The sequence below is a fragment of the Hyperolius riggenbachi genome, chromosome 10, assembly GCF_040937935.1.
Source record: "Hyperolius riggenbachi isolate aHypRig1 chromosome 10, aHypRig1.pri, whole genome shotgun sequence".
Lineage (NCBI taxonomy): Eukaryota > Metazoa > Chordata > Amphibia > Anura > Hyperoliidae > Hyperolius > Hyperolius riggenbachi.
The window spans coordinates 222,154,437-222,167,312 of NC_090655.1; the positions used below are offsets into that span (position 1 = coordinate 222,154,437).

The 12,876-nt window shown below is 45.5% G+C and overlaps 1 protein-coding gene across 1 annotated transcript in view; it reads right to left on the minus strand.

Moving 5' to 3' along the window:
- Positions 1 to 11,300: 11,300 nt before the first annotated feature.
- The window catches only part of LOC137536837 (zinc finger protein 721-like), a 51,979-nt gene continuing 50,403 nt past the window's right edge, over positions 11,301 to 12,876 (minus strand). The window contains exon 6 of the mRNA XM_068259027.1: positions 11,301 to 12,876. This exon is cut by the window's right edge and continues 752 nt beyond it. Coding sequence (XP_068115128.1) covers positions 11,710 to 12,876 — 1,167 coding nt within the window. The 3' untranslated portion in view covers positions 11,301 to 11,709.

A 12,876-nucleotide genomic window follows, 5' to 3' on the forward strand; every position in this document is an offset into this window, starting at 1 on the left:
GGTGGCAACTTGTACTTGGGTCACAGAGAGGAATGCCAAAAGGTTAGTAAATTAGAACTTGTGGGGTTCAGTCACATACACATACCTTTAATGAGAATTACAGTAAATTCAGACCAGGTTTACGGGATCTCTTTTGTTCTTTATTGATCTCCAGCCTAGAGAATCGTAGTTAATCTGATATAAAAACGTGAGGCAATGAAGGCGTACATGGCAGTTGGGCGCAGGGCTTCCTGCACAGGGTGAGCTGAATTCAGCTCACCCTGCTTCCACACAAATTTGGGGGTGGCGAGTGTTAAATACTTCAGGATCTGGCAATCGGCGGATCCCCTAATTACCCGTACGCAAGGCAAGGACTATAGCATTACTGCTATAGCTGCGCCAAGCTCCTGCGCTTTATGGCTATAGCAGGGCGCTAGAAATCCCTGCATCGGGCAAATCCAGTCAAACTGTAGTCAAACATCTGATATGCTGTATGCTTGTTCAGGGTCTATGGCTAAAATTATTAGAGGCAGTGAACATTAGCAGGATAGCCAGGCAACTGGTATTGTTTAAAAGGAAATAAATAAGGCAGCCTCCATTATTTTTATTTAGTATTGATATACTGTCTTGTTACTTAACTGTCCCTCAGAGGGGGTCACAATCTAATCCCTACCATAGCCTCATGTATATGTACATTATGTATCATGTAGTGTAGTCTAGGGCCAATTTAGGGGCAAGCCACTTAACTTATCTGTATGTTTTTGGGATGTCGGAGGAAACCGGAGTGCCTGGAGGAAACCCACACAGAGACAGGGATAACATACAAACTCCTTGCAGATAGTGACCTGGCTGGGATTCAAACCGGCGGACCCAGCGCTGCAAGGCGAGAGTGCTAACCACTAGGCCACCGTGCTGCTCCATACCCCTCTTACTTCAAGGCCCATATGCAATTCACTTTTTCACCTAAGTTTTCTCCTAGTTGTCATAAAATGCTATTTAAACCCACCAGCAAGCAAGAAAATACTCAAAATAATTTTGATAGTACCTTTTCACCAACTTTTTGGTACTCTTTCAGTTGTAAAATGTTGAAAATTTAGTTTACAGCGAAGATGAAAATTATCTCCAAGGAGATAACTCAGGTGAAAAAAATTAATTGCATATGGGCCTTAAAGCAGAACTGCAGATTCGAAATAAATACATTGTTTCATTTACCTGGGGCACCAGCAGCTGCCCTGTCCCGCGCCGAGTCTCCACGAGTCTCCGTTCCCCCACCGCCAACTAGTTTCGGTTTTGCCGCCTGGCCACTGCGTCTGCGCGGCTCTGGCCACGCGTATCCTTCCTTCGCGTTCCCCGCTATTGCAGAGGGGAAAGGATACGCTTGGCTGGGCTGCGCTGGCCTCGACTTACAAGTCAAGGTACGGACCGGAGCGGCGGCGGGGGAACGGAGACTCGGCGCGGGATAGGACAGCTGCTGGGGGCTTGGGGAAGCCCCAGGTACGTGAAACAATGTATTTATTTCGAATCTGCAGTTCCGCTTTAATTGCTCAGTGCTGAAGCAGGGCTTTCTGGCGCCCTGCTATAGCTATGTAGCGCTGAAGCTTGGTGCGGCTATAGCAGTCATGCTATAGTCCGTGCCCCGCGCCTGGGTGATTCGAGGAATCCGGCGATTGCTGGACCCTGAATTACTGTTCCCTCCGAGTTGCTACAACTCAGAGGGAGAACAGTATTTAACATCCCCCTGAATTTGTGCGGCATCAGGGTGAGCCACCTATCCGGCTCAGCCAGCGCCAGAAAGCCCTGAAATAAATATGGCAGCCACCATATCCCTTTTACTTCAGGTGTCTTAAGAGATCCTTCCATGAAAACTGCATCCTTTACAAGGTTAATAAAATAAAACAACAACCCAACAGAACTGAAAGAACCTGAAATCAACCAGAGACATGCATATAGGGCAAAGACCAGTCAGTGGTTATAGGGTGATGAATGTAAAAATTAAAATGTTAAAAATATAGTGCAAACGTTTATTGAATGATTACATTGTAGGTGCTGCTAGGTCGGTCCTCCGTCTTAACCCTGAAGTAGGTTGAAGGGGTGATTCTCTTTTCTTTGCTGGCCATAACTGGTTTAGCAAACCGTCCTCTGAAGACGAGACAAGATATCGACCAGCCCAGTTCTTACATCAGTGCAATATACAGTGGTTTGCAAAAGTATTCGGCCCCCTTGAAGTTTTCCACATTTTGTCACATTACTACCACAAACATGCATCAATTTTATTGGAATTCCATGTGAAAGACCAATACAAAGTGGTGTACATGTGAGAAGTGGATCGAAAATCCTACATCATTCCAAACATTTTTTACAAATAAATAACTGCAAAGTGGTGTGTGCGTAATTGTTCGGCACCGAGTCAGTACTTTGTAGAACCACCTTTTGCTGCAATTACAGCTGCCAGTCTTTTAGGGTATGTCTCTACCAGCTTTGCACATCTAGAGACTGAAATCTTTGCCCATTCTTCTTTGCAATACAGCTCCAGCTCAATCAGATTAGATGGACAGCGTTTGTGAACAGCAGTTTTCAGATCTTGCCACAGATTCTCGATTGGATTTAGATCTGGACTTTGGGCCATTCTAACACATAGATATGTTTTGTTTTAAACCATTCCATTGTTGCCCTTGCTTTATGTTTAGGATCATTGTCCTGCTGGAAGGTGAACCTCCGCCCCAGTCTCAAGTCTTTTGCAGTCTCCAAGAGGTTTTCTTCCAAGTTTGCCCTGTATTTGGCTCCATCCATCTTCCCATCAACTCTGACCAGCTTCCCTGTCCCTGCTGAAGAGATGCACCCCCCGAGCATGATGCTGCCACCACCATATTTGACAGTGGGGATGGTGTGTTCAGAGTGATGTGCAGTGTTAGTTTTCTGCCACACATATCGTTTTGCATTTTGGCCAAAAAGTTCCATTTTGGTCTCATCTGACCAGGTCACCTTCTTCCACATGGTTGCTGTGTCCCCCACATGGCTTGTGGCAAACTGCAAATGGAACTTTTTATGCTTTTCTGTTAACAATGCCTTTCTTCTTGCCACTCTTCCATAAAGGCCAACTTTGTACAGTGCATGACTAATAGTTGTCCTATGGACAGATTCCCCCACCTGAGCTGTAGATCTCTGCAGCTCGTCCAGAGTCACCATGGGCCTCTTGACTGCATTTCTGATCAGCGCTCTCCTTGTACGGCCTGTGAGTTTAGGTGGATGGCCTTGTCTTGGTAGGTGTACAGTTGTGCCATACTCCTTCCATTTCTGAATGATCGCTTGAACAGTGCTCTGTGGGATGTTCAAGGCTTTGGAAATCTTTTTGTAGCCTAAGCCTGCTTTAAATTTCTCAATAACTTGATCCCTGACCTGTCTTGTGTATTCTTTGGACTTCACGGTGTTGTTGCTCTCATTATTCTCTTAGACAACCTCTGAGGCCCTCACAGAGCAGCTGTATTTGTACTGACATTAGATTACACACAGGTGCAGTCTATTTAGTCATTAGCACTCACCAGGCAATGTCTATAGGCAACTGACTGCACTCAGATCAAAGGGGGCCGAATAATTATGCACACACCACTTTGCAGTTATTTATTTGTAAAAAATGTTTGGAATCATGTAAGATTTTCGTTCCACTTCTCATGTGTACACCACTTTGTATTGGTCTTTCATGTGGAATTTCAATAAAATTGATTCATGTTTGTGGCAGTAATGACAAAATGTGGAAAACTTCAAGGGGGCCGAATACTTTTGCAAGCCACTGTATGTAAAACCACTGCTTATTTGGTTTGAACTCCTGTACAGTGGTGATACACTGAGGACCTGCTGCATACGTCCTACTACTGCCAGAGGTTACATGATGTGAGGTGTTCAAGCAACTTTGGGCCACTTTCACTACACTGCTGTAAAGTTGTTGTGCGTAGAAAGCACATGGCAGTTTTACTGTTACTAATGCCGGGGAAGCACAGCACCTGAAACCTTTAGCACTGCAGGTACTACCGACAGGCCTGGATTTACCATAAGGCACTGTAGTCATGTGCCTACGGGCGCCAGATGATGGAAAGGCGGGCTCACTATCCTCCTCAAGCGCCTCCCTCCTTCCCTAATATGAGAGTGTATGTCCTGATGAGAGTGTAAATAAGAGGCTACTCACCCTGCTCTCTGCATTCCACTGATGAGATATCCCTTCAGTCAGGGGCACCTCTAGCTACTTAATATTGAGGTTCCTCTAGCTACCTAATATTAAAGGGACACCTGTAGCTACCAATGATGATCAAGTGAGGGAGAAGTGACAGCTGGGCCTGGCAGCACACTTGCAGTGCAGTTCGGAGGGGTTTGCAGGTTCATGGAGGGTTGAAGTTAAAGGTGCCCGGACATCTGTGCCTATAGACTCCTGTGAGGTAAATCCAGGCCTGACTACCGAGGTAAAGGGACAAAGGGCCTGATCCACTACACTGTGGTAAATTGGGAGTGTATGGCAATTTTACCGTTACTAATGCTGGGGTAGCACCACACATTAATCTTTTAGCACCACAGGAGTTGCTATGTTAACGCATGTTTCACCGCACGTTACCATGGTAACACATGCAGTGCTATAGGGTTAAAGTGTGGTGCTACCCTAGTAACGGTAAAATTGCCAAGTACTAATTTTACCGCAGTGTAGTGCATTGGGCCCTTTGTCCCTTTCTGTGTTTTTAGTGTGTCATTACCTATGCATTTGGACCATTTGATTGTTCAATACATTTTATTTCATTTTTATTGGTTTTTTTTTGTTTGTTTGTTTTTTATTGTGTTTTATTGTGTTTTTGATATTGTAATCATTACATATTGCAGTGAAGGTTCTCATTTTTCATGTTTATGGTATAAGCCTAAAAGAAAATTAGGTAGTTTCACATGAACACTTTTTTATGTTCTAGAAGAATTTTCAAAATACCCAGGCAGCTTGGGGTGTCCCAAAACCACTCGAAAAGTACAGGGGACCAAAAAGCCCTCGCTACAAAAACAGTGCTTAGTGTGGTTTGCCTTCTCAAAACAGAAGGTATTTGCGATAATTCAGATTTAAGTGTGTAACTGTGATTACCCACAATGCAGCCTTGTTGAATATGCAAATTATCTCTTTATGCCCCAGAAGCCAGGCTCACACCCAGAACCACAAGAAGAATTTTTTTCTAACTTTCACATGGACACTATTGTCTGGTCTAATGAGGTGAACAAGATGAAGTGACTTATAAATGTTTGGCTATCTCCACCTCATCACAACTAAAAAAAAACATGCACTGCTCGAGAGATCAATCGTCTAAAAAAACAAAAATTATCCAGTAGCTTATTTTAATTATTGTTTACTACTTCACTGGCTGGGCTACAAGCGCTCACTGTTCTTCTTGCCACACAAATACCCTCTAATGACTTGCATTGATACATCCTACACAAGTTCACAGTCACTTATCATTAGCTCTTGGTTTCATCATAGTGGATGTTACTAACTGTAGCTTAGCCTGAGTTGCAACTTAATGAGGGACTGTAGTGAAAATAATGTAATGAATAAAATTGCTTTTTTTTTTTTTCTTCTTACAATATTCATATATAAAATATTTAGTCAGTGTTTGTCCAATGTCAAATCTTATCTCACCCGGACTAACACTTTGCAATTTATCACAGACGGCAACATCTTTAGTCCTGTCAGGTGCAGCTCTGTGGAATGTTTGTTCCTGAGAATTCCGAAGCCAGTGAAAATAATGCCTAGACTTTCAGAATGGTCTGGGAGAGGAATTGCGCATAGCTAAACAGCCTAGGCTAAGCATCGCTGGGGAGGGGGCAGGACTACATACCAATATACAGCTATATATATATATATATATAGAGAGAGAGAGAGAGAGAGAGAGTTTCTGATGCTGAAACCAGTAAAATTACTGTAAAGGTGGGTATCCTGAATAATTTACTGCATTCTACTATACAGTTGTGTTCAAAATTATTCAACCCCCACTGAAATTGAAAGTTTTGGCCAGTTTGACATTGATTTTGATCATTTCAGTCATCTTGTTTACAATTAAATCAAAGAGGCACTTGTAAGTCAGACAAATATAACACAACATTTATAATGAAATAACCACAAAGGTCCTTTCTGTGCTCACATCATTGTCAGTTTTATTTGACCCCCAAGTGACATTCATACTTAGTACAACATCCTTTTCCAGTTATAACAGCTTTTAAACGTGAAGCATAGCTTGACACAAGTGTCTTGCAGCAATCTACGGGTATCTTCGCCCATTCTTCATGGGCAAAAGAATCCAGTTCAGTCACATTCTTAGGTTTGCGCGCTGCAACTGCTTTCTTTAAGTCCCACCAGAGGTTCTTAATAGGATTTAAGTCTGGTGACTGAGATGGCCACTCCAAAAATGTGCCAGCCTTTAAGTGGACTTGGAGGTATGCTTGGGATCATTGTCCTGTTGAAAGGTCCGACGTCTCCCAAGCCTCAGGTTTGTGACGGACTGCATCACATTTTCATCCAATATCTCCTGGTACTGAAGAGAATTCATGGTACCTTGCACACGCTGAAGCTTCCCTGTACCTGCAGAAACAAAACAGCCCCAAAGCATAATTGACCCCCCACCATGCTTCACAGTAGGCAAGGTGTTCTTTTCTTCCTATGCCTTGTTCTTCCTCCTCCAAACAACACTATCCCAAAATTTCTGTGGTTTGTGCCAGGGATGGACATACGCCCGTGCAGGCCGTGCCGCCGCACGAGGGCCCCTGAAGTTCCGTTGCTTCAGGGGCCCATGTTTTTACTGCTGTTTTTTTTTCCTGGGGGGGCTCGACTCCTATCCTCCCCCCCCCCCCCTCATACGGCAGGAGAGCGGCAAACATATGAAGTCTCCGGCGTTCCATCAGGCGCTAGAGGTTCAGCCGCTTGGTCTCCGCTGTCTCCTCCTCTGTATATCGCTCGCTACTAAACCAGGAAGTAGCGAGCAGTATACAGAGGAGAGGCGACAGAGGAGACCAAGCGGTTGAAGCTCTAGCGCTTGCTGGAGCCCCGGAGACTTCCTGTATTTGCTGCTCTCCCGCCGCGCATACCGGGAGGGGGGCCCCCCGAGGGGAGGGAGGGTAGGAGTTGGGCCCCCCACCCGGATAGCTACCCACCCGGCTACCTACCTACCTGGCTACCTACCTACCCACTCACCCACCTGGCTACCTACCTACCAGGCTAACTACCCACCCACCTGCCAACCAGGCTACCTACCCACCTGGCTACCTACCTACCGGGCTAGTTACCAACCCACCCACCAGGCTACCTAACCACCCACCCGGCTACTTAACCACCAATCCAGGCTACCTACCTACCCCACCAGGCTACCTAACTACCCACCCACCCACCTGCCTACCCACCCACCAGGCTACCTACCCACCCGGCTACCTACCTACCCACCAGGCTACCTACCTACCCACCCACCAGGCTACCTACTTACCCACCAGGCTAGGCTACCTACCCACCCAACCACCCATGGAAGCTGCGCGCCGGATGGAGGCTGGAACAGGAGGTCTGCTGCTGCAGGTGAGTAAATGTTTTTTTTTTTACTTATATTAGCAGGTGTATGTTCTGGGCAGGTCTGCCACCTGATTGCATGTATTTTCTGGGCAAATCTGCCGACATGATTGCATGTATTTTCTTGGCAAATCTGCCGACATGATTGCACGTATTTTCTGGGCATATCTGCCGACATGATTGCATGTATTTTCTGGGCAAATCTGCCGACATGATTGAATGTATTTTCTGGGCAAATCTGCTCACATTATGTGTATTTTCTTGAGAAAACCTGCACAATTATGTGAATTCTCTGGGCAAAGGGTCACCAAAACTTGGGCCCTCTGTCTTTGCGTTTCACTTTTCAAGGGAACCTGAGGTGAGAATAATATTGAGGCTCCAATATTTCTCTCCTTTTAAGCAATACCAGTTGCCTGGCTGCCGTGCTGGTCCTCTGCCTCTTATTCTTTCAACCACAGACTCTGAACAAGCATGCAGCAGGTCAGGGGTTTCTGACAATATTGTCAGAACTGAGAAGATTAGCTGCATGCTTGTTGCTGGTGTAATTCAGTTTATTACTGCAGCCAAATAGATCAGCAGGGCCGTCAGGCAACTAGTATTGTTTAAAAGGAAATAAATATGGCAGCCTCCATATCACTCTCACCCCGGGTTCACTTTCAATTACAGTTACCTCCGCCCTCAGCCGGTCATTGCCACACCCATTTTTTGCAGGTTATAGCCACGTCCATTTTTTGCCGGTCATAGGGGCCCACAATTGCAATTTTGCACAGGGGCCCACTGCTGGCTGTGTCCACCACTGGTTTGTGCACATGACCTTTGGCATACTGCAGTCGACTCTTCTTATTCTTTGGAGACAGCAAGGGGGTGCGCCTGTGTGCCTTATTGTCTGAGCTGAAACTTCAGTACCCGCATTTGACAAATCTTTTTTCAGTTCCTCAGCAGTCACACGGGGACTTTTCTCCACTTTGCGCTTCAGGTAGCGCACAGCAGTCAACGTCAGCATCTTCTTTCTGCCACGACCAGGTAGCGTTCAACTGTGCCCTTTGCCTTGAATTTGCGAATGATGCTTCCTATGGTGTCTCTAGGTATGTTTAACATCTTTGCAATCTTCTTATAGCTGTTGCCCTTCCCGTGAAGAGAAATCACTTCTCTTGTCTTCCTGGACCATTCTCTTGACTTCACTGTTTGTAAACACACCAGTAAATGTCTAGAAGCAGCGGAGTATCACAGTAATTTTAAATCTGCCTAATTGGTGCTTATTATGCTTGATTGCTGCTCCTTAACATCCACAGGTGTTTTCAATACCTGATCAAAAACACTTGAATAAACCTCAGTCTTTAAAGAAAACTCGAGGTTGCGTTCTAAGAATATCTGCACACAGAGGCTGGGTCTGCCTATACTGCCCAGCCTTTGTTGCCATGTACTGTCCCCCCAGGCCCCCCCCCCCCCCCTGCGCTCTGCTATCCTCCATAAATCACAGCCGCGCTGCCCACACGGAGCGGGCTGTGTTTACCTATGTACTGTCACTCTCGCCGCTCCCCCCGCCTCCTGCATAGCTCCGGTCTCTGCCCGCGTCCCTTCCCTCCAATCAGCGGACCGGAGCTATGCAGGAGGTGGGGGGGAGCGGCGAGAGTGACAGTACATAGGTAAACATAGCCCGCTGCGACACGCTGCGTTTCGACAGCGCGGCTGTGATTTATGGGGGACAGCAGAGCGCAGGGGGAACTTAAGGGGGATTGAGATAGCAACAGAGGCTGGGCAGTATAGGCAGACCCAGCCTCTGTGTGCAGATATTCTTAGAACCCCACCTCAGGTTTTCTTTAAGAGGTTGAATAACTGTGTTAATGAAGAAATCACACACAAAAATTTAATACTGTATTACAAGAACAATTGATGTCATTTTAGTTGCATTTGGTTCTTTAAAAAGTCGTTTTAAGATTTAATTCTGAACACAATTACAAATGTACACTAAATTCCCAGAAACCCTTTACAGCATTGGGGGTTGAATAATTTTGTACACAACTGTATGTCACTACAGTGCCTCACTAGCTTTTTTATTGGGGTTTTTGGTGCCATCTGGTCACACTGGTTGACTGGCACTATGTGGATATTACAGTGATGAATGTTTATAGACCTGATGAAGAAGGCTAAATTCTTTAAAACGGGTTTTGATTATATAATCCTAAAAATTGTTCATTGTCTATGCATCCATGTGTTGCACACATAGAGAGCTCAGTAAGGTGCTTTATGCTTGTTTTCTGTGTTTTCTATGTAGTCTTCAAAATAACTCAACACACTGCCATTAATGTCTAGACCACTGGCAACGTTAGCAAAGGATGTCACAATTCTGTCCTAAGTGTCATTATTCTGTGTGCCCACCATTATTTCCCAGCACTTCCTCTTGGGCATGGAGCTTACTAGAGCTTCTCCGGCTGTCACTGGAATACTCTTCCACTCCTCCATGATGAAGCAGGTGCGTGTAGAGACCTTGCACCCCTCTACTTTGTTTAAGGGATTCCCCACAGATGCTCAATAGGGGTTAGGTCTGACGACATGCTTGGCTAGTCCAGCATTACTGATGATCATGTCTAGGACTCATGGAGAAGCATGTGGTCAGTTTATTCAAGTGATAGATATGCAAGTCTCTGCTTTGCTAGTCATGATCATGTGATCACAGCAAATCAGAGCTTTGCAAATCTATCAGCTGATCAAACAAATCACACGCTTCTCCACGAGTTCTCCTAGACATGACTGACCATTGCTATCCAGCCCAGTTCCCCTCAGTTTCATTACAAAGGCAGTGGTCGTCTTGGAGGTGTTTGGGTTTGTGGTCATGTTGGAATATTGCCCTATGGCCCAGTTTGAGAAGGGAGGGCATCATGCTCTGCTGCAGTATATTGCAGTACATGTTGGCATTCATGGTTCCCTCAATAAACTGTAGCTCCCTAGAGCCAGCAGCACTCATGATATCCCAAACCATGACACTCCCAGGCCAGCTAGTGATTTTGCTTCTCCACCAGCACCGGTGAGCTGCTCTGATACTGACCCCAACAAAGAATGGCAGGGAGGCTGAGTGGCAGGAGACTGACCCCTCCCACAATCCCCTCTGCCAATTACAAAGTTTGCCCCCAACCCCCATAACTCCTGCCATAGCAATTCCCCTTTCCAGCACCCATGAAGAGATGGGGTGGTTGCCTTTTCCCAGAAATGATTATGGGAGACCAGGTGGATCTGACGCCAAAGAGGCTCTTTTCTAGACTAGAACTTTAGTCAGAAGCCCCACTGTGGCGCCTTCACTAGAGTCTCAAGGAGATACAGTTAGTAGTAAGCAATTAGTGGGGGGTAGAACGAATGAGACAAAAAATTAATTTAGTTGGGCTTTAAACCTAAATTTGACTTATATTATTACCATAGCAACAAATGTCGACGAGGGTACCTTTATTTTTACAATCTAACTTAATATACCTTTATATTAAGTTAGATTGTAAAAATAAGTCCATTCCTTTAGATTGTAAGCTCGCAAGGGCAGGGCTCGCTCGCCCTCTTGTGTCTTGGGTTGTGTTGTTCATTTCATAGCTTGCACTGTGTTACACATTTTATTCATCATGCTACATCTGTCATTGAAACCACCAGTTCTGTATTTTTACCAGTGTCCGTATTTGATGTTCATCATTGACTGTATCATTATGTAACCGTTGTTGTTTTTCCGACTAGTTGGCACTTTATAAATCAATAATAATAAGCCACACAGTCATTGTAATTGTTGATCTTTAATAATGCTTAAGAATGAACAAAAAAGCCTAATTGTCCAAAAGAGCATGCAATGGCAAATTTCAATACTTTTGAAGGACTTCTCTAGTTATAACAGATATTTCAGTAAGAGGACTATGGTGGTGGGTCGCACCACCCTTGGGCCTACAGTATATGGATCAGCAATCTGACAGGCAAGAGTGTTGCTTCCGGGTTTCCAGTTCCACTTAGTTCCATGACTACTATTGCTGGTGGATCTACAGCTCTCTACTCCATAGCAAAATGGCAACAGTGCAGAGGCCAGGGAGGTCCCGCACATTTAGTCCGCTAGCAGTGACTGCAAACTGAAAGCTCAATATTTACTGGACTATGCCTCTAACAAACACGGTCATCGTTATTAAAAGAAGAAAAATCTACTTGTGTATTTTGACGTGTGCTGACAAAGCACCTTTACTAACAAAGCGGCAGCTGCAATTGGAACAAGAATAGGGCTTTTCTCCAGTGTGACGTCTCACATGAATGAGAAGGTCAGACTTCCTGATGAAACACTTGCCACACTCAGAACAGGCATGGGGCCGATCGCCTGTGTGGCTACGCTGGTGGATGGCAAAGACAGAGCTGTTGGCGAAACATTTTCCACACTCAGAGCAGGCATACGGTCTCTCGCCAGTGTGGCTTCTGCTGTGGACTCTGAGGTCAGAGTTTCTAACAAATGTCTTGTCGCACTCAGTACAGGTGTACGGCCGGCTGCCCGTGTGGATCTTCCGATGCTTGGCTAGTTCTGAAGTACCAACAAACTTTTTCCCACACTCTGGACATGGATATGGCTTGTCTTCAGAATGAGTCCTCTGGTGGATGCCAAGACTGGAGCTGCAAGTGAAACCTTTCCCGCATATAAGACAAGAATATGGACGTTCCCCTGTGTGCTTCCTCCGATGGATGGTGAGGCTGGCATTGGTGGTGAAGGTTTTCCCGCACTCTAGACATGAATATGGTTTCTCTTCCAGGTGAGATTTCCTGTGGATGGCCAGATGGGAGTTCTGCATGAAACTCTTCCCACACACAGGACAGCAATAAGGTTTCTCTCCGGTGTGACTTCTCTCATGCTTCACCAGGCTGGACCGAAAGGTGAAACTTTTGCCGCACTGGGGGCATGAATATGGCTTCTCTCCAGTATGAATTCGCTGATGTTCCACCAGCTGGGAGCTGCTAGCAAAGGTCTTGCCACAATCAGTGCAGTAATATGGCCGCTGACCCGTGTGAACTCGTTGGTGGACCACTAGGTTAGCATTACTGATAAAACATTTCCCACATTCATGGCAGGAAAATGGCTTCTCTCCTGTGTGAACACGCACATGCTGGATCAAGTGGGCATTGCTCGCGAATGATTTCCGGCAATGCATACAAGCATATGGCTTTAGTCCTGTATGGACCTTCCGATGTTCCAGCAGGTGTGCTTTGCGCATAAAACATTTCTCACAGTCAGAACATGGGTAAGGCTTCTCATCCGTGTGGGCTTTCTGGTGCTTTACCAAATGACCTCGATGGATAAAGCACTTCCCACATTCAAGGCAAGAGTA